Source organism: Dermacentor albipictus, chromosome 6 (genome assembly GCF_038994185.2).
Source record: "Dermacentor albipictus isolate Rhodes 1998 colony chromosome 6, USDA_Dalb.pri_finalv2, whole genome shotgun sequence".
In the NCBI taxonomy this organism is placed as follows: domain Eukaryota; kingdom Metazoa; phylum Arthropoda; class Arachnida; order Ixodida; family Ixodidae; genus Dermacentor; species Dermacentor albipictus.
This window is the reverse complement of record NC_091826.1, coordinates 98,777,844-98,800,883: the sequence shown is the minus strand read 5'-3', so window position 1 is coordinate 98,800,883 and position 23,040 is coordinate 98,777,844. Positions and strand designations below refer to the sequence as shown.

The following is a 23,040-nucleotide window of genomic DNA, read 5'->3' as shown; positions in this document are numbered from 1 at the left end:
TAAGCTGAAAGCTTCGTGAGCGCAGTGTTCTCGCCGCTTCGGTCGCGTTGAAGCCTTGAAGCGAGAGCTAGCACGAAGGTGAATTCACTCGCTGCTGCGGGTTCTATATTGAAAGATATCGTGCGGTACGGACTGACGGACGGATGGTTTTTCTTGTTGGGATAGTATAGAAATGCTGACGTTATAAAAAAAAAAAAATCGCAGGGTTCGCGAATTTCGCGATAAGAACCAACACCAACCTACTCCCCCGCCCCCCGCTGAGCGATGCCGTCTTGATCGCCCCCTCCCAACCCCGGGAAAAGGGACACTACCTATCTCAGTTGAAGAAACGATGATGAAACGTTAACGACAAGAACGGCATCTCCTAACGAGTTGTCTTATGGCCTCTGAGATTTGTGCGCGAACCTGGGAGGCCATAATTGGCCGCTTAATAGCATAAAAAGACAAAGATAATGCCTAATGACACAGTTAAAAATTCAAACAAATAACTGATCTTAATTATACTGTTTGGGAAAAAGAAATAAAAAATTAGACAGCCGCAACACACGCCACTAAAGCCACCACCGCCGGCATAACGCGGAACCCACAGTTGGCAACATTCATTCGCGCGTCATTGCTTCGTTCGCTTCGTCTCCGCAACGAGAGCCGCCATCTTCTCGCGCCTAACGTTTTGTATGGCTTTGTTCTCTGCAATCCGCGCACGCAGCTCATCGGTGGATGCACGTCTGCTCGGCGTCGCAATGCGGCCTGCGTCATTTTTTGGTGTTCGCGCAATCAGTGTGAAGCATGTCGCATGTTAAATGTTTGATAGAAGTGCCTCACGTCCAAGTCAAGCCGCCGTACGGGTGTATGGCTGTGCGCCCCGTTCTCGGAAGCGTCGACGGGTTTCCGGCATGCGGATTTCAGGTACTGTACGTGCAAATGCGTTTCGCCCTCCTATTGAGCTCCGGAGCAAAGCGTGCAATATTTCATGTGAAAGATGCAGTGCCCGTGATCATGGTGTGAATTTGGAGCGGCAAACGAGAACTTTGGCACTTAGAGCATACCGCGGCTACTAAGTCAGCGTGGGAATTGTTTTACGTTACCGTAATATGTTGCTGTCAGTCTAATCTGCGGCTAGTGGATAGCTAGCCCATTGGCGTTTGCTTGTGGCAGCGATAGGTGTATAAATGGAAGCGGTAATAATTTTCGAGAGCAGAGTTTTTTCGCTCGATGTTTGGTCGTGTTTATGGCGTTATGAAGGCTAGAAAACTAAATGGCTTGATCGTGCTTAGTTCCAACTCTAAGGGGCGTAACGTTGGCGCTGTATATGTTTGTTTTCGGTGTCACGAGTACCACTTTCATGCTTTTGTTGCATGAGAGTGGTAGCTGCTGCGTGCCGTCTGGGTAGAACACAATAAAAGCAATTTCCTCACTCATACGTATGCAATGTGAGGTAACAAAATTTCCAGCGTTTTATTCGGAGCGTAAATATCCAGTATAGTTTAGTAAGAAACTCAAATTCTGTGTTAGCTTAGTAGGCGTGAAACAAGTGAAACTCGCATTCCTTTTTGAATTTTTCGCCCAAACTGCACCGCCCCCAGATGCGTCATCGGGTAATTGACAGTAGCTTCGCTACGTGAGTTGTTTTATGCGCCTATATTGCCCGGTTAAGTATCCTGTTCATTTATGCTGACGCTCGTTCATCTTGATTTTAAGCGGTTACTATCCCCGAGTACCGGACGATGCCAAACTTGTGAGGTGTAGCAAACGCGGGAAATTCAAAGTGGCGTGGCTGCAAGGCCCTGTTTTTACGTTTCTTGCATTCAAAGCCAACAGACACAGTATCACTGATTTATTTTCCATTTCTGCTGTACTTGATCAATCTAATGTGACAACTGCATCTGCTCTTTAATGTTCTCCATTTACTGTGTATTCAGCCTGGCTGCCACCTTCTCTTCAGAGGATGCCGCTGTGATAGCTCTTTCGTATAGCACATGCCTCTAGGCCCTTGTGTTTCAAGGGCTCCCGCGAGGCAGCAGTGCTCCAAGTAATTTTACCATTCTATATATTTTCTATTTTGCATCATTATTCCACGATGGATTTTAATGTTAATAGTATTTGTCATTAGTCATCGCCATAATGTTATAGCACGTAGATTTTACGCACTTCACATCGACAATTTTTAGGCCAGTTTACAGCCAAGTCACATCTTCCATTATACATCGTCAACATTACCACTTGTCATGGCGCTCTTTGGCCAAACCTGGCCCTTGCGCCATAAAACACCACACATCATCATCATCAGCTTGGCTGCCAGAAAATGCTTGAATTTCTTTCAGTATCCAAGTGACGAAATATTTCACTGACGGCCGTGTGTGAAACACGCAAGATGACAAAACTGAGAGCAAAATGATGAGATATTTTTTTTATAGCGTTTGGACTCTACTTTTGGTGAGGATGTCGATCGACCTTGGGCCTGGCGACAGCACACCCGACATCGCCAAAGTGCAGCCTATCAGTTGAGTGCCCCCGAATGGACCATCAACATTGGAAAATGAAGCAGAGCCAGGTAGGGGCAATTTTTACTTTGCAACAGAATACTGACAGCTGCCTCTTTTTTTAAGAACTAAATAACATATTTACAAACCAATCCTTTCTCTTTGTGCAGCCTACATAGAATTGTTTTTTGCTTGTTATACAGACCTTCAGAAAGCAGTTCTGAACCCTTTTTGCATGCACAAATAAATAAAGAGGAGTGCACTTTCTGAAGAAATTGATGCACTGAAATGTGCGTTCGACACACAGTGAGATGCAAAATAACCAACAACTTTAAAGCGCTAAAAGAAATTTGAAACATGTTCTAACATCATAGCCCGCCTTGGCATACGGATCTAAATATAACAGCAACGGAGGTGCATGCAGAGAAGTGTTTGTAAATGTTTGCAAGATATGTACATTGTCTAAGAAATTGTTTTTATTTACTTGGAGCTTCTTGGTGCCATGGCAGTGCAGTAAAAGCTCTAAATGATGCCCCTGCTCCTAATAAAGCACTTTTCGATTTTAAAATTAGATTATGGGCTTTTACATCCCAAAACCTAAAGTTTTGGTAACCTGGCTTCTTTAATGTACACCTGAATCTAAGTGCATAAGCGGTATTGCATTTTATCCTCATTGGAGGGCAGCTGCCATGGCCTAGATTGAAGCTGGGACCAGCATGACTGAGAAGCATGGCATCATAGTAAGTGGGCTATTACACCAGGTCAAAATGAGAAATACTGCTTAGAACTACCAACTTCTTGGCTCACAAGCACTTTGCACTAAGTTAAAGGAGTATGTAGTACTCTCAGTGGCCGTTTATGTACCAATTTCTTTTTAACCTGACTCCATTATTAAAGTGCAAAGCTTCAATTAGTCAAAACCAGCCTAAATTTCAGAACCAGCTCAAAACACGCACCATGTATAGCTGGATTTGGACATGAAAATGGAGTCAATTCATGTCGCCGAAAATGGCGGTGGCAGTCACATTATTTCATGCATTTTGCCTAAAACATAGTCAATAATAATTAATCAACTTCTAAAATATTCTTTTCAAAAAGTTTTTTTCAAGCATGAAAGGAGGAGCCAAATGGTGTTCAGGTGCACGAGCAGTTAGTTGCACGGCACTTCTTGCATGTGTTCACTGGCTTCTTTCTAGCTTGAAAGAAAAATTTGTTGCACCTATTGAGCAGTAGAAAGCTGGATTGGGAATTTTTCAGGATGCTCTACAATTTTCGCACTGACACTTTTGCTTTGAATATAATATTTGAGCAGTTAAGTAATCGTTACTAACTAATTAACTAATTAGAAGAAATGTAAGAATTGGTTTCACTTCCTCAAAACGATGGCAAACGACATTGCCTTGGTGCTGTCCAGCTACGTGGCACTTGTACATATTTAAAGCTTGCACATGTCATACAGACCACCTGGTAATTACAAGGCATATATAGAAGTGGCTAAGTTGTGTTAGCCAGCCATATGCAGCAAATCATGAGAAACAGCCATGTTTCTTTCACTTAAGGGCATGATAAGATTTACATGCTCGACACCTTGCATCAGTGTGTTCTAGGCCTGTTCGTAGTTTAGCTGCTACATAAACAATATTTCTCCACATGTAAGCTCATATGCATCTTTCAAGTATATTGCCCCGTGTGTCCAAAATAAACCATCCTCGCGCTTCCTTCATTATGTATACATCTGTTGCTGTGCTAAATTTTTAACATGCAACTGCACAAATTTTCATCTAGTTTACATATTTCCTCGTTGTTTGGTGGCTTTATTTCTGAACAAGTTGTTTTCGTTAAACCCTGTTGCACACAGCAGTACACAGCATTTCTGCCTAGAGTGGGAATTGTTTTTTTTTCAGATTGACTTAAATACACCTTGCCTGGGCAATGTAAGGCATTCTATATAACACGGCCCTGTAATAATTTTTGATATTGCATTCCAGCATCATACAGAACTGTTTACTTACCAGATTAGAATATGTATAAGTGTTGGAAGTAACAGAACTGGAAGAAGCCAGCAGATAATGAGGCCAAGGAAAGCATAGAGGAACATGTTTTAAGTTTTTTATATGAAGTATAGAAATGATGAATTCTAGGTAAGTGAAAGTGGATTAAAAGATATCCACCTCTTGGTGGGGAACGAACCCATAACCTTCACATTACGCATGTGATATACTAACCACTGTGGTACTACGGCCGTGTTCGAGCGTCGACAATCTGAGGGGCCATTGTGGATGGTTGAATGCTGCCTTGGTGGCACAGTGGTTAGTGCATCGCATGCCTAATGCAAAGGCTGTAGGTTCGTTCTCCCCCCATGCCTCTTTTTTTTACCATTTTCATTTCCTTTTATCATTTTTACATTTAAATAGAAAATTACAAATAAGTTTCCACGTGCCTTCCCTGGCATCTTCCAGCTGTGATTCAGAAAATTTTTGACCCTCAGTATCCGTTCTTCTCGTTTGGAACAACAGGAGCTTCATTTTAAAAATAATGAATTCACCTTGTTCAGCATCTCAATGTGGTCTCAAATCTTATCACAGCATGTGTATTACTAAGTGAAGTTTTTGTTAAGATGATATAGCATGGGACCTAATTACTAGCCTTTGTGTACAGATATATGACTAGTCTAATAAATAGGAGGATTTTAAGAAGCACTTCTAACATGGTCTGAGCATGTGTTTAAAAAAACTAATCTAGCATGATTTCAGGCATAGCTGTTGCCCCTGAAAAATATTTGGATCATCTGCATTGGCATTGTTTTTAGAGAGCACCAATACTGCTTTGATAGAAGTAGCCTCGTGGAACATGAAGCATCGCTTCTTGCTTAGTCAAGGAAATATCTGCATATCTGACGTGCATGTGTCATATGCTCGAATGCTGTTTAAAGGCTGCTAATAAAAAGATTACTTCACTTGCCTTCCAGAGATTGCTTCAGTAGTCTATGCTACTCGATCATAAACAATTTACCAGAGTGAACATTCATCACAGTTGGCTTTGCAATGTTTATGCAAAATACAATTGCCTACTAGACATGTGACTGCACTAAAACTTGGAATTAATGACCAGTAAGATTTATGGGACCAGCAAAACTTAGTTTATTACTCCAGAACAAAATGCGAGGCACTTCGGTTATTTCTGCCATAGAGTTTCTTACAGTAATTACTAGAGGGAACTCTGGCGCTGCAGTCGTACCACCATGGGAATGATGGGAAGCACATGGATTTGTCTGATATTCGTGCTTGTGAATTCAGACGTTCTTGTGGCTTCGTATATTATACGCTATATAAATCTTATTGTCGTAAATTTCGGCGCAGTCTATACTCTTCGAAGTGCAGAAGACGGCGCCAACACGCACAATTGCTATTAATTGCAACGATTGAGCTTGTCCAGGTAGCCAAATCGAAGGGCACCAAGCCTCTCAAGGCACTAGTATGCCCGCGATAAATTCATCAAGGCGTTGCACTCGCTTGTCGTTATATGCCTCCGTTGCTTAATGGTTTCAATATCAGACTTCTGTTCTAGAGTTCCTGTGTTTGAATCCTGTTGTCGGACGATTTCAATGTTTATTTATTTATTACACAGTATATTGTTGAAAATGACTAGAATACAAAGTCACAAAGCCGTTTGAAGCCAAACAGACGAAGTTTAGGCAAATCCATGTACTTCCCATAATTTCCATGCTGGTACAGCCGTTCTTGTTTGATCTCCTGTGGACACTAACGTCAGAGTTCCCTCTAGTAATTATTGTATGAAACTCTGATTTCTGCGCATCGCTCATGCAGAAGCGGCACCACACCTGATGCGTAAACATGCACTACCTTTCGGCCGAGTGCAGGGAATGCTGTGAACTCGCCATGTACATAGCCTGCACTAACCGCCGTATTCACAAACCAAACTTATACTTATGCTTATGACTTAAGTCAGTGAACAGCCCTTAACGCGTTTCAAGAACCAACCTTGTACTTATCGCAGAACTTTTCTCGTACTTATGGTCGTGATAAGTAAGGCTCGGTTAAGGTAGCCTCTGACCTACCTTAACGCTCCCTTGTATACAAACAAAATGGCGGCGATGGACGACTTCGAGGAGTTTGTGGGCTACCTGGATCGCCACGAAGAAATATCGACTGGAGCAGCCTTCGAATACGCATAACCGCCGCGTCGAGTAGTCAGGGATCGTTTAAATCCCATGGAGCTTTACAACGACGACGAGTTTTTGTGCCGATTCCGCTTCAGCAAAAGTGCCGTGCAGCAGCTGCTCGCAATGCTGCCTCTGCGGGAACGCACCGACGGACGTGGGTTCCCTGTGCCGCCTCTCCTGCAGCTCCTTATAACACTGCGGTTCTATGGAGCAGGCACATTTCAAATTGTGACCGGGGACCTCGTAAATGTTTCGCAGCCAACGGTCTCCCGGGTCATCGAGCGCGTATCCACCATGATCGCGAGAAGCCTGTTCACCGCGCTTGTGAAGTTCCCTGCCGCTTCAGAAGTGAGCGGTGTGATGAGCGAATTTTATAAGTTAGGAAAGTTTCCCGGTGTCAGCGGGTGCATTGACTGCACCCATGTGCCGATTAAGAGCCCTGGTGGTGACCACGCCGAGGTTTATCGCAACCGAAAAGGATACTTTTCGATAAATGTTCAGGTGAGTGCCCATTTCAAATATCGTAACGCAAACAGAAGCGGTACAGAATGCCGCTGGTAGTACGACTCTGTATGTAACAGACGTAACACCAAGTAAACCACCAGAATCATTTACGACGCGGTTTCACACCGCCAGTGCAACGACAGTTGTCGATGTTTCGAATTTGCTAACCCGAATCTGCACCAACGTTTTGCCCCTCATTAAAATGCAAGTGCCGTGACCAGCACTTTGAACCGGCAACGTTTTCCTCAGCGTCGTGCCGATGAAATCACAGCGCCGCCAGTATATAACCCTTTACGTTTTCACCCAGTATAATCTCGATTGTGTGTGTATTTTTAGGGACATAAAAAATATCAGTAGGTTATTAACCCCAATGTAACGGAACGTAATGAGAACAAACGCGCCTGAAAATTCGGCAGGGGTACATATAATTGCTAAAGTCACCTTTGTCGGAATACAGTGCTGTTATGCGGCGAAGATTGCGTCATGAAATTTGGGGAAGCATATGCACGCGTTCGTTAATTATTCACGCTGCACGCGTTCGTTAATTATTCACGCTCGCACGTACCGCAGATCACACGACGACTCGGCTCTTCGGATCACCAAGCGCGTTACAAGCGGTTCGCAAAATCTGAAATTTAGCACGTTGTTAAGCTAATGTACTTGGGCCGGGATGACTCAAAAATTCGTATCGAACATGATCATGTAATCAGATTCCACTGCATAACTCTATCACAGAGCTACACTATTACGAGAACAGGATTATTGGAGCACCCGCTTTTGTTTTACCACTCTGGTTTCAACAAGTGTATTCGCGCATTTTGCACAATCAATATAACCATTACTGTGGGGCTTTACAGTAATGCTCATACTTAACTAATGACAAAAAAAGTCAACCAGTCTGTCGGTTATGAATGTGACGCCACCATAAAATGCTTACCTGTACAGAATTTTCTCTATGTGCAAGTACATTTTGGATACCTACCGCCCTTATTAATGAAAGTTGCTGTTTTGCAGGGCATCACGGGCCCTGACCTACAATTTTATGATGTAGTGGCCAGCTGGCCAGGGTCTGCCCATGATAGCAGAATTTTCGACAGCAGCCGTGCAAGAGTGCTCTACGAGACTGGTGTCGTCCCCGGGATTCTTCTCGGAGATATAGGCTATGCCTGCAGGCCATACCTCATGACTCCACTCAAGGATCCTGACCAAGGCAGCCCAGAGTACAGGCAAGCTAGCTAATTTCTATGAGGCAGTGCTGCAGATTATCACAATTATTTTCAAGAAGAAAGTGTCCTGCAAAAATGGTCGAAAAGCTTCTTGCATGCAAAGCAACATATTTGAACATGCAAGACTAGACAAAAGCCAACACAGAATTGAAACACTTTTTATTTGCTCATTTTCAATAATGTTCCCGCAATTCATTTCAAGAGCTCATCGCCGAATGGCAAAATACATCAAACAAAGAAAGAAAAGCACTGTTCATATTACATCAAGAGCAATTGATCGCCTCTCTTTCTGTTAATGTTTTCACGGCAAAGAAAAATAATGCAGCTATTTTTTTTCAGGTACAACAATTCACAAGCAAAAACACGAAACAGTGTGGAACGTGTGTTCGGCATATGGAAGAGGAGATTTCCATGCCTTCAGATGAAGCTGCAAGTTCAAACAAACACTACACTTGTAGTTATCACTGCATGTGCGGCACTTCACAACCTCAGCAGAATTCTGCGTGACCCATGCCCTCCCGATGTACAGCCCCTCACTGCACCCAGTGTTCACCAGCCTGGACCAACATTGCCGAATGGACAGCCACAGACCGCAGTACAAGATTCCAGTGGATTTAGAACCCGTGCTCGTATTATTGCCGATTATTTCTCGTAAATCCATATTCATTCACTCCATATGCATTCACTTTAGATTACTCTTTAATTAAAAAGGACAAAAATAGGCAGGTAGGTAGGTTGAACTGGTGGTGCATTCAGCGATTCAGTACGTTCATTTCCGGGCAAACAACTGTAGTGTTATGTTCTTGCATGCCTCCTCGTGGAACATAAGCGGGGATGCGCTCTTTGTGTGCTGCCCAAAATCTATCGGCAATCTACGCAGACGGTTTAAACGGGGGAAAAGTTTCCCGGCTCTTGACGCATGTGTAGTGAACTTCATCAGCGCAGCATATGCACGCTACTCGTAACCGGACGATCCGTTTCTCTCTGTCCGCGAGAGAAGGGGGAGTGCAGCGTCCTGGCGTGCGCCAGCTTTCCAACACATGCATACTTTAAACTTGCACTGTGTTATGGTGGCTGCATGCAGGCTGTTTCACAACACATGTGCGAATAGAAAATTCATGGTGCTTTGCGACGAAACTGGCATCAAGGGTGGGAGATAAACATGCACCTTCCATTCAGCGTGCTAACACGAAGGAGCTAGCAGTAAATCAAAATCCAGGTTTGGGCAACTTCATGTATTCATACCGTCTTCCAAGACCAGTTACCATCTGTCTATCTGCACCCGTCCCGTCTATGTGTGTTCGTTGCCCCGACCTTCTCGCGCTGCATTTAGAAAGCCTGCTAGCAGCAAGTCATCCTCTCACTCATTCTGTGGCCACATAAAGTAACTACGTAGGCCAAACTGCAGGGCTGGCTGTAGCACACGTGCTGCACGCCTATAATATGTATCAAGCTAACCTGCACTTGGTACAGTTGATGACAGGTTTTTTGAACGCTCAAGGGACCGCGAAAATGTTAGAAAAATCAGGCAGTCCGAAAAAACAAATGTGCCCCCCAAAAACTCAATTTATTGCTTACTATTGAGTTGGAGGCTGGAAAAAGTGATTGATCTTCTAAACCATGCTTCGCTTGCGTGCAAACAGGTCCGCCTGAATTTTGGCAAGAGGTGTCGTGTCGCCATAAGCCGACGAAAGAGTTGCGACCGCTTGCATCAGCTAAGCTTAGGTCGACTGCGCTGCTGTATGCGAGTCATCATCGCTCTCGGACTCTGCAAGCACTTGGCGAATGATTTATTCATCCGTGAGCCCGGCGCACAGTTCCAACTCGCTGTCCACGTCCGTGAACTCCGAAAACGAAACGGTCGAGGGAATTTTGACGCCTGCAGTGCGAAAGTTGTCGATGAGGTGCTCACTGCCAGACAGCTGCTCGACGACACTATCCTCGTCCAAGAAAGCCGAGTTGCCATTCAACACAAATCCCGCGTGGTGGAAGCAGTTGCACAGCGTTGTGGGTGGCCATCGACTTCCACGCATCAGCGAGCATGCTGAGTGCTCCAAACAAATCAACAGAGTAGGCTTTTCCACTGTCGAGGCACAACGCCACACACGAAAGCAAGCGTGACCGATACTTCACCTTCAGGTTACGTATCACGCCTTGGTTCATCGGCTGTAGGATACTTGTCGTGTTTGGGGGTAAGAACTCGACTCACAGACTTCGAGAGAGAAAAAAAAATGATTTTTTTTCTCGATATCTCCCACAGAGTTTTGTTCTACTAAAACTACGCAAGTTGTTTATGTGCCCGTGTGCAGCCCAGTTGTCGACAAACAACAAAACTTTGTAAAGGCCTTCTAGATCAAATTTATGATCTAGTTTTCTCACATAGCTTTCAAAAAACTGCTGTATTATCCATGCCTTCTTGTTCGCCTCATACAAGACAGACAGGTACTTTACACCTTTAAAGCACCTCGGAGCTTTCGACTTGCCGATGATGAGCATTGGCAGCTTTTCTGTCCCTGACATATTGCTGCCGACCAAAACAGTAACTCGTCCCTTACTGTGTTTTCCACCATGGAAAGGGTCTTCTCTGGCATAAGCTTAAAAAAAAAGTCCGGTCTCACCGCAATTGAGTATGTCGTCTCGCGAGTACTCCCGTAAGAACGAGTGCAGCTTTTCACAGCGGTAGTTCTCACCAACGCTCAGGTCAACAGCTGCACTTTCGCCACACAGTTTCATAAAACTGAGATCAGGGGTGCTATGCAGGATGCGTCGAGTTTCTCGTTCACCCGAGTTTTGCCCGAGTTTGCTCGACGGCAGTCAGTGAACGGAGATAGCGCGGAACGGGCCGAAGGTGCAGGCAAAAAAATATGTAGACAAGAAGTCGCGTATGACAACATGAGCGCACCCTGCGCGGCACGCTGCTTCCACGTTTCAAGCGCAGAAGGCTGCACAACGAAACGCGCCAGCGCCGCGTATTTTTATCAACGGATTATCGCAACTTAGCGATACCGTGACTGCCCCGCTGTCTGTCAGCACACTTGCCGTGAGCCGTTTGCCACGCCTTTCCCGGGCGCGTCAAGGGCGTGCCTCATCTTTCGGGCGCTATCTATCTATCCTCCATCGAATGCGAACGGGGTACATGCGGCGCATTCTTGCACCTACACTTTCACTCAAACGAATACGTTAAAATACGACAAATAAAATAACGTACATTTTTATTTCTTTAGGTATCTGTTTTTCGTTTTCAATGCTAGAAATTTGTGATGACAAACGGAGATCGAGCAAATTATTAAATTTTGCACTTCTTGCCGTGAGTGGCGGCAGGGAGGCGAAAGCTTAGAAGCGGTACATTGAAGCGGGTCGCACGCACGAGGGCGTTCATACGGTGATAAGTCGCCTAGGGGCGCTGCAGTGCTATTCTCAATAAAGTCGGTCATGATCCATGGAGGGTCATGGCCACTCTTTCTCTATTAGGAGAATAGAAACGCAGCGCCGCGGTACGGCTGTTCATCGCAGGCGCTTCACTAGGCTTTAAGGCCCCCGCTTTACCGACCAAAAACGACACAACAGCTGTCGTTGTAAAATGGCGGTATGTTATTTTAGAGTGCGTAGTGACGCAGTTCAGTGAAAATGTACCAGTTTATCTTTGTGCGCGAAGCCTCTGCGATACATTACGAAACGTGCGTGCTTCCCCAGCGACAGAATTCATCGCTTGTCATCGCTTGCCCAGTGAAGGCGCCTCTGAGCGCATGTACGCAGTATATGAGTGTGTTGTGCAGTCGAAGGCACTTGCGGATTACCTCTGCTGGAGCCAGCAGCGATCGCAGATGGATATCGTAACGACACCGCAGCACTCGCATTTTGGCAGGTGAGGGCTCTTGTGTGCATTTATGAAATCAGATTTCGAACGGAGAGAGGTGTTGGAACTGTTGAGTGCGCAGTGCTTGTGATGAAGAAATGCCATTGCACTGGGCCTACAAGAGCGAGCGATTCTCGGACGCTGATCGTGTTCACGACGTTGTGGCTCCGTTTCATCACCGATGACAGAGCAGCCATCTGAAACGACTGCTGCAATAAACACTTCTCAGCATCGTCGTCCCCCTCAACGCCTCGACGCCTTGCAAGCACCTACAGTGACGTGCCGATAATTATTTACTGTGCGCTACGCGCCGCAATGCAGGCAGTGAAACCGTGTTGTGCGGCCATCTCAGCCCGAGAGGATGTATGCCAGCGACAGTCAACGCTTTGTTTTCGATAGTGGTGCTCAATACATCATCGATGACAGTGCGTTGTGCGTGTTTTATGTCGGCGGTCAAGATTGTTGATGCCTCTCAGCTCGACACCGCGTCGCTGTTGCCGGAAGATAAGTTGGGCGTGGCCCAACTGTAGTGGGTGCGCGCGCAATAGTTACATGCCTCGCGCGGGGCGTGACCTCTGGTTTTGATTGACAGGCGAACTCGTGCTAAACTCGTACATCGCGAAACCCCCTCCGAGTTCAACTCGGGAACATGGCGGCGGCAGCAGCAGCCTGTTTCATTGCATCCAGCGGCAGCAAGCGTCAGTATGACCGTCCGGACCCGTTCACCTGCATGACCGACGGGGAGTTTCAGCGTCATTTTCGCCTGTCGAAGACATCAGTGTGCTGGCTGTGTGACGAGCTAGGCGAAGACTCTCGTCTGCGGAGACAGCGTGGCGGGCTTCATTCGCTCACCGTCGTAGAGCAAGTCATCTGTGCCCTCCGTTTCTACGGGACTGAGAGTTTTCAGGGAAGCGTCGGCGCCGAGCGTTACATCGGACGCCATCAAACTACTGTTAGCCACTGTGTCAGAGATGTGTATGACGCGCTTATCGATGCGGCAGTGCGTAAGCGGTGGCTAGCTTTCCAGAATACTGCGGCGGAGCGGACATATATAAAAGAATGCTTCCCACTTCGTGGGAACATTACGAACGTAGTCGGGTGTGTCGACGGAACGTACGTAGGAATTAAGGCGCCTTCAATGTCAGCGTTACTGTGATTAACAGACTTTTTCGCCAGTTGATCACTTTTTGTCGATTGTTCTACTTATCTGTCAAGGTGCCTTCCAAATGGCTCACTTTCTTGAGAAAGGGGTTAAGTATAAATAGGTAAATGGATATCACTAATTGTGTGAAGTAACCTATGAATCCTAATCTCATAAACAACTTGGGGTTCTTCATTGGTGAAGTTACTAAGTATGCACAATGCTGAATTTTGGTCATGCGTAATCTATCGGCCGCACTATGAAACAGCGAGGCATTGCACAATTTGTTGCAGCGCGAGATGTGGATGTTGCGCCAAGCCGGTTGTGCCTATGCATTTGTGGCGAAATGAAAATGCATTGAGAATCTTAGTGTGTTGGCTTGCATGAAGAAAATACTTCAGATTGTTTGCTCTGTTCACTGTAGATGCATGTGCCAGAGGTTCAGTGCATCTTTTTTTTTGGGGGGGGGCGACGTTATTCTGGATGGATAAATTGTATATTTTCGTCTCACAATGGGGCTCTAATTCTTAAGCATTAGAACAATGCACATCCGATACTCTGCAGAACTCTCTGTACGTGAATATGTCATGAACCACCAAGGCATTATTACATATCGGGAGAAATGTGGTGCAGATGCCAATGAAAAGTGGGTCTTTAACCTACCATGATAAAAATAAAGCTTGCAGAGCAAATAGACCATTTGTACAGGTTTAGAGCAACTATTACACAAAACGTGATATGCCCAAACGAGTAAACACTTGCCGCATTGCCAAAGTAGGCTGAGCGACATGCAGCATATATTGGCATTGAACATGTCTCGTAACTTTTATTTTTATTGTAAGCCCTCGCTGTCACACCTTTCCCTCCAGCACTCCCTTTCTGAAACCTGGCACTGTGTTTCCATTGGTGTCATGATGATAATGGTAACGGGAGCAGCAAGGCTGGTTAATGCTTGCCTCTTTGATTCCTGTGAGTTTAGTGGTGAAGAATATGGCACGTTCATACATACAGCTGTGCTGCAAAATTTAACATTTGTGATTTTTCGGAGAACTAATTTGTGTTGGGAAATTTCAAAGATGTGCACCATTGTGGCCTAATAACTAGAGCATTGGTGAGTTTGAAGACGGTGTATTGGTATAGAAGCTTGAAGTTTAATTGCACAACCCTTACAAAAATCATTGCTGACTTGCTGCAGAAATTCTGCGTACCCCGAGTCACCCGGGATGCAGAATATCTGAAGACAGGTGACAGACTTTCAGTCACCCCCTGTCACCTCCCAGCGCCCAATTGGTACACCCTTTCTGCAGAAATTCTGCATACCCCGAGTCACCCAGGATGCAGAATATCTGAAGACAGGTGACAGACTTTCTGTCACCCCCTGTCACCTCCCAGCGCCCAATTGGTGCACCCTTTCTGCAGAAATTCTGCATACCCCGAGTCACCCAGGATGCAGAATATCTGAAGACAGGTGACAGACTTTCTGTCACCCCCTGTCACCTCCCAGCGCCCAATCGGTGCACCCTTTCTGCAGAAAGTCTGCTCAATCTGTGTAGCTGCAGGATACAGCATTTCTGCAGAAAGTGTGTCGAGATTGTGGTCACAGGATTACAGCATTTAGGCAGACATTAGAGAGAATTTCTGTAGCCACACTATGGGGAACTGGCATGCATGCAATAAAATTACTGACGCAATAGTATTCTTTGCACATTTTATTTGTCTCCGATTTCTTCCGGGCTGCTTGGTTGGGACCAAGAATATCGCTTCCAAGGAATGAAGTAGTGAGTACCGACATCTCATGTGAGTGGCAGTGACCGTCTAGCACACACCTTGTCGCGGCATGCAAATCAGATGCTTTGACGCGCTGTTCAGCCTGCAGAAGTGCCGCAGGCTCCCAAGTGGTGTAGATTCCTCTGGCTCACAAAATCGTGACATCCCTAAACAAGAAGAAATGTTCAGTTTACTGTAAGCCCTGCTGAAACTGTAAACTTGTGACATTGTGAAAAGTCTCGTACAAACAGCTACATGAAGCTGCATGGTTGCACAGATACCCGATTATTACATTACAGACAGTTAATATGTAAATGGAACTGGAGCAAACATGAATCTACTGTAAAAAACTTCACACAAACGCACGTTTCTACCAAGTCAAATGCGAATTGCACAAGCAGAAAACTCGTTAACACATGATAAGCGTTCGAAAACCTAATTTATTTATGCGGTGCAACAAAGCCCTGCCCCAAAGGACGATGCATTGAAAAAGAACAGACTCCCTCTTTTTCAGGTGAGAAAACAATTTTTTCCATTAACGATAGATACTGTTGTTGAAATCTCGGAACCATTTACAAATACACAAAAACACATGACACCCATCGCAAGAAATACAGGCTCTCTGAAGACACTATATAAATAAAAGAACTTGCATACAAGCTAAAATCTGGCCATGCGTCGTACACAGCAATCGGGTGCCATCTCGCGCAGCCGTTAGCTGTGAAGACGACAAATCGACGTACCTCTAGAAATGGCTATGTGATTTTTCGCTGAAAAATTACGTACAGAAATAGTAACTTTCCCTGCTTGAATTTTTGCGCCTATTCAAATCAAACAGTCCCCGGCGCAAGGAAACTTCACAGCAGAAAGCAAATAATCGATAGATTTTGGCAACATCACGTTTTAGGGCAATTTTCATCAAACTGTTCGCTAAATGCGCCCTGCGACAAGAACGAACATTCGAAAAGCACGATCATTTTTGTCACGTTACTAATCATCTTGTTATCCGTACAGAAATGCACACTTCACGCACCACAAGAATGCGCGTACGCGCCGTACTTATCTTTCTAGGCGTGCTCGGTAAACGAGTCTCCGTGACAGCTGCTGCCGCATCGCACAGGTACCGCAGGAAGGACAGTCGGTGCACGGTGCCTCCGGCGTCAACAGCGTAGAATTGCAGATGAACTACAGCACGTGATTGCACAACTTCCAAAAAATTCTTCCGCGCACTGTGATGGAATGCGAGCGCAGCGAGAGTACCATCGGTTTTTCATGAGCCGGTAACAAAGCGCGACCGGGTCATAACTACGATAATTGGCATCGGCACACCACACGCAAAACACTGAGAGCTACGTTATGCAGTCACAGGGGTTTCGAATCATTAATACACACAAAAATTGCCACAATTCCTCTCGGCACAGCATGTACACTACCTCATCAGTCGCCGTCAATGCGGCGTGCACATGGCGTGCACGCGTGCACGCCGTCATTTGTCGGTGACCAGGTGAAGACGGGAAAATAATCTCACCCGTAATTTTACCGGTGCTCGCGGCCAGCGCCTCCTGGGGGCCGGCGCCGAAAGCAACCACGCAGTCGGTGGTCGGATGGATGGTGTCGGCGTCGCGCGGTAGATATGTCCTTAAATTCAGGCTGCGGTTCGAGCCATAGTATAACTGCTGCATTTAATGTACGTTATGTAACAATTACCTTATTTCAATTAGTATTAAATAATTGATTTATATAACTGCCATTATCAGACTGTTCTTGTAGCAATGAGTGACAAAGTTTTCAAAATGTTAAAATGGCAAAACAGAGCGCAATGATAAAATGTGTCATGGTTCAGGTTGTGCACACGTGTGTGTGTGTGTGTGTTTGTGTGTGGGTGTGCTTGTGTGCGTGTGTGATTCGTGGGTGGCTGAAAGGTGAAGCCGATTTAACTTATAAAATGCGTCATGTAGAATATATATATATATATATATATATATATATATATATATATATATATATATATATATATATATATATATGGCATGCATATTACATACAAGTCTACCTACTTGCCGTCCACACAGTGTCTGCAGACAATAAGCAGATATTCTGCAGGCTAGGTCTACGTGGAGGTGACTGGTGGGTGACTCAAGGGTGACTGAAAGGTCAGACCTATTGAACCGTAATTATAAAATGTGTCATGGTTCAGAATATGTATATATATGCGTTTATATATAGATATACATCTACACACACACACACACTCGCTGGGCATGCATATTACAGAAAAGTGTACTTGCAGTCCGCACGGTGTCTGCAGACATTCTGCAGACTAGGTCTACGTGGAGGTGACTGGTGGGTGACTCATGGGCGACTGAAAGGTCAAAACTATTCAATCGTAATTATAAAATATGTCATGGTTCAGAATATGTATGTATATATAGATACATATACATATTTACACACACACTCACTGGGCCCGCATATTACAGACAAGTCTACTTGCAGTCCGCACGGTGTCTGCAGACATTCTGCGGACTTAGTCTACAGAAAGGTCGAGTCTACAGATAGGTGACAGAGGTGACTGATAGGTGACTCATGAGTGACTGAAAGGTCAAACCGATTTTTGTAAGGGAACAATTCGACGGGACACAAAGAGAAATACACACAGCAGAATGCTTTGCTGTGTGTGTTACACTTCTTTGTGTGCCGTTGAATTGTTGTGCGATCCAGCTTAAAATAGAGCATTGGGCTTCTTTGGTGCAGGACCGAGGAAGTGTGAGCTATTCGACAACATGCCAGTGCCTTGCCACACACTTATGGAAGTCGGAAGGTTTGCAAACAAAGCTTTGCTTTCAAATCCAACTGCTCATGTAATACAAGCGCTGATTGAAAGAACCATCACACAAAAATAATGGTGAAATCAATGGCCTGTGAAAAGTGTAATTTGTATATAGACACTGTTGACATAATAGGTGCCATACCGGTGCCATAATAGGTGCCATACCGGCCTCAAAATTGTACTGGACAGAGCAGTTTGTTTCCTAAGTGAAGCTCGACCTCCCATTACATGCTGTGCAAATAACCAAGCTCAGTTTGTTTTGACGTGCTACACAACATTCAGTGTAATCTGTTTTTGATTCTAAAGAAGTGCCAAACACCACCTCTTTTTCCAGGACGTCATGGGAATATTTGGCAAGACCTTTTTCAGCCCCTCATAATGGAAGTGTGGTCAGCCAGCTTTGCTTGGATGCCTTTATAGATTTCTGCTCCTGATCATTGTGTGCTATCAAATTGCAGAAGTATATGCAACTGGTGCAAGGCATTACGTGTTTCTATAGTCGGATACAACTTTAGGATGCTGCGGAATCTGCACTTTAAGGCAGGTGAACACAAGCCTGCACCAATGGGCATGCACTCGAGACTGATATCGTGCCGCCAGACAGACTAATATTGCTCATTGGAGAGGGCCTATTTCTTTAGACGTGTAGGCAATCGGCTGCTGCGCTTTGGTCATCTGGGTGGGGCCTCTCCTGTCTTCTGAAGTTTTATCCGACTGTAAAGGATGCTGCTTTTCATACAACACGAAAGGAAAAGTGTACAATTATTTGGCCTATGAAATGGATACATCAGAAGTGTGCTATGCAAGGGCTTAAGATGTGTGAAATATGGTACATGCAATTATAAGACAATGTTAAAGAATATGTGGTATTGAACATGCATGTAATGGCACATTTGAATCGGGGAGTGTTGCAGTCATATGCACAGTCTATAGGTGATAGCATTATTAAGCTCCTGCTGTTTCCTTTCTTCATTGTGAATTACACACACCGTTCATCTTGTGACTAATGAACATGCACTGTATTCTTGCACATAAAAAGAACAAACACCATGATGACGTGTATGCTGCATTAGTGTATTTTTTTATTTACATGGTCCAAGAGTGGCACAGGTTGTCTTACGTTTTTGCCAATTTTGAAGGGACACAAAGTGCATGTTATAAGTCTCCTAATATGCACAGCACAATGTTTACTGCAATAATTTTATTCATGTTCTTGAATAATAAACATAATATTAAACTGAAAGCTCCTTTATAAGCTGCCTTCTGTGGGCTCGACAGGACAGCAGTGAGGTCACCGATACTACTGTTGCGGAGCAGCCCTCTAGACCTTTGCCACACTCTCAAGAGCACGTGCCTGGCGCTCGCCTACTGCCACCAGGCGTTTACTGCAATAATTTTATTCATGTTCTTGAATAATAAACAAAATATTAAACTGAAAGCTCTTTTATAAGGTGCCTTCTGTGGGCTCGACAGGAGAGCAGTGAGGGCACCGATACTACTGTTGCGGAACAGCCCTCTGGACCTTTGCCGCACTCTCAAGCGCACGTGCCTGGCGCTCGCCTACTGCCACCAGGCGGTTGAGTGGCTCCAGCAGCAGAATGTTTTGCTGCAAAAAAGTGTATTGGAATGAATCAGCCACATACAAACCATTATTTACAAAGAAAAATGCTCATTGCACTATTAGTACTAAGTGCCCTTAAATGTGGAAGCCTCTAGTGTAGTATGCTTAGTAAAACAATGCGTTGGGACAACATTGCTTTATTTTTCAAAACTGGGGTTTTCTTTTTCAGAGCCAATTGTCATGTTGATTAGTGTGCGAGCAGCTGAGGTGACCCTGCACCTTCACGAGTCTCTACTGTCAGCACCACAAACCTATTTTTGTTCACTGCAAAACAAATGCCTCACCCTACAATCCCGTCTTATACGAGCTGATTGCATCCTATGCCTAGAAACATCATATTCTTGTCCCATTTCGCAATTTTCTACCATCCTTGGCTGTAGTTCTCTCTCCTTGACATTCATTCTGTAATGCTTAAGTAATCACCTGATATGAATTGGCAACAAGTGATCGAAAACGTGCATGGCCTGCCTGCCGATTCCTTTCTTTTTTAATCTCAACTAGCATATCAGTTGCCATGGTTTACTATGCCACTGTCTTCCTGCCTTAATGCTATCTGCAACAATTTTTGTTACTTCGCTTTCTACACACTCCTTGACATCTCAAGTTTCTTTGTTAACCTCCAGGTTTATGTCCCATATTGCATAACCGGTGGAATGCAATGATTCTAGACTTTTTTCAAGGATATCGGTAACGTGGCGATCACGATTCGGTAATGCCTTCCATGTGCTGTTCAACCCATGAAATTTTTGTATAAGTTTCCTGCTTTATATCAGTACTTGCTATTGATATTTCACTTGGATAAAGATACTCTTCCATAAATTTTCTAGCTTAATGTCACTCATAAATTTCTGTTGCCTCACCAAGTTAGTGAAGGTTACCTTCATCTATTCCATATTTTCGCGGGCCCACTTGCACGTAAAAGCACGAACACTCATTGGTTCTCACTGCCTTCTTTAAACTGCTGGACATTCAGTTCGCTACTACGAAAGTGACTTAATCCGTGCACTCTTATTATGCTAAATATGAAACAGTAGAAATATACTTATCTGCAGTTTGTCGAAGTCTCCTTCACTGTGTTGGTAGCGAGATCCATCGTCGGTACCACCTCGTCGCATCGTAGCTATATAGGATGTCTACCTTTTGCCCACACTATGTAATGTTCGTGGCGCTCGCAGTCACGCAGAGTGGAGGAACTCAGCGCACTCGCAGAAGCAGCACCGGACAAGTTGTTTCTTCAGCACTTCGCCGTGAACAGTAGGTGCGCGTTCCGATCTGTAAAATCGCCGAAGCTATTGGCAGTCTTACCGGGTGCACGGGAAGATTGCCCACGGAGGAACAGAACTATCCAAGAAATAGTGGCCTTCGTCGAGCCTGATCACTACGTCGCGCACTGCAAGCTCGTTGTACGGGTTTGTTTACACTGGGCCTCTCTGATGCTTAGCCGCCATGCTTGCCCGGTGAATGGATGTGATGACGCTACTACAGCGCTCCCTCGTGGTATAATGCGAAGCGTACTAATTTACAAATTAGTCTAAGACGCATTCAGTGCACATCTCGTAAGCTTCAAAATGCTTCTAAACCACGGTAAAGTAACTAATAATATTGTACTAAATGCATTTGTTTTACAACTTGCTTCTGCATGTAATGCACTCGGTGGAACGACAGACAAGTGAAAGAAGGCACGACCATGCACCGACGGTATGATCACGTGAGCCCCAGTTTGTCGACCGCCCAGAAGGCAACGCCCAAGGAATGATAGCCAGCCAGAGTGAATCTAGATAAACCAATGAAACTGGAGGCTTGTCGAAAGATAAACTGTGTCTCGGTACCATTCGTGCTTTCATCTTGGGGTGTCGCCAGAGCTCGTGAAGATCCCGAGTTTCGCCAAACTCGACGCATCCTGCATAGCACCCCAGCACGCTTTTTGAAGTTTCAGCCAGCGATCGCTGACCTTAAATCCCTCAATGCTCATCTGAAGCGCCATCGTCTCGGCTTTCTGTTTGAGGAGGGCACCGGAGACGGATTTGCTTGCTACTGTTGACTTCAGCCAAACAAGGAGGGCCTCCTCGAGCTTTCGATAGGTGCCTTGGCTTACATTTTTCTGCCAACACCCAGTAGACTTTCCCGCTGCCTCCAAAATCTTTTGCTTGTTTTTCATGTAGTCCGAAAGAGCATGTTTGGAAATTTTAAACTCTTTTGCGACCTCTGCCTGTGATCGGCCACCTTCGATGAACTTGATGATTGCCACTTTCTTCGCCATCGGCATTGTGGCGTACTTGCCTCAGTTCATCGGAATTCTCGAGGCCGACAACATAGATTTCTTCTCCATTGTGAATTAGCATGCTTGGCTAAGCAGTACACACAGCGCAGTCGTCGGGAAGTTGTCACACCGACTTTGTTGAGTGCTGCCACGTTGTACGAAAAAAATAAAGTTCCGGAAACAGCGTCTTGAAGCACTGAAGCCGATTCAGTCAAATGCGAGCCACAGTAGCTTGCTACTGCTAAGCTTGCCAACACCCTGCAAACACAAACAGGCAATCGAAGGAACAAAGGAAGAAAAAAAAAGCATTGCGTTACGGCAGTGACGCTGTTGCGGAAGCTGCTAGCATATAGCCTCAACCAAGCGTCCGAGTAGCAGAGGAACCGCCATGCAAGACCGGCACCGGTTTCGAGACTACAGGATGAAAATATAAACAAACAAGATGGCGGCGACACAGCTCAAGATGCGCGGCAGTTGGCCTGGCTGACGCTTGGAAAGTCCAAAAAGATCGAACAGCCCTCCCTAGAGTGTCTGAAATTTTAAGCCACGTAATACACTGACTTTGTGAGGTATGTCCTGGGGCTGGGAAAAAGTCAGAAAAATCAAGCATGTCCAAAAAATTAGGCGTCCGAAAAATCAGTCGTCGACTGTGATTTGTTACTATTTCTTTGCATGTGTTCATGAATGCAAAATCTTTTTTGGCAGATCAGCAATGCCATTGTAAACACACTTCACTTTTAATAGGTTTTCCTGCCATCACTGTTTTCCAAGCACTGTTGTTCTCGAGCGCTTGAATTTATTTCGCTTCACAGCAGACAACATTGTCGCGGCCACTGGTGTTCGTGCAAGCCTAGGCTGCACAGAACGCCGGCATGATTGGCCCACCACTTCAATTGATGCTGCGCACGTTGACTACCGCTCTACATACAAACAAAGGAATGCGGGGTCGAGCGAAGCAGATTATGACGCCGCGCACGCAGAAACAAGCACGGTCAGGCATGGTCGCGGTGACTGTGAAGGAACGAAACACTAGTGTTGACGTCACTATGCCGCGGTTTCCCGTCTCCGCTGACGTCAGCGTGCAGTTATTGATGGGGGGGGGGGGCGACAGCGCAATTTTAGCCGACAATTACGTCACTCCTAGGTGAAAAGTCCCCCCCCCCCCTCCAAAT

General features: G+C 45.2%; 1 protein-coding gene and 1 long non-coding RNA gene across 2 annotated transcripts in view; both read left to right on the top strand.

Moving 5' to 3' along the window:
- The first annotated feature begins 632 nt into the window (after positions 1-632).
- LOC139046985 (uncharacterized) overlaps positions 633-23,040 on the top strand; it is a 30,118-nt gene continuing 7,710 nt past the window's right edge. The window contains exons 1-2 of the long non-coding RNA XR_011507024.1: positions 633-906; positions 2,415-2,551. This is a non-coding gene — a long non-coding RNA (uncharacterized lncRNA). The remainder of the gene's footprint in view (positions 907-2,414; positions 2,552-23,040) is intronic.
- Positions 6,685-9,917, top strand: LOC139046984 (putative nuclease HARBI1; the record flags this gene model as incomplete). The annotated part of the gene is made up of 3 exons (XM_070520908.1): positions 6,685-7,164; positions 8,182-8,393; positions 8,733-9,917. Coding segments are annotated over 3 exons (1,008 nt in total), but the record flags the coding sequence as incomplete, so codon positions are not given.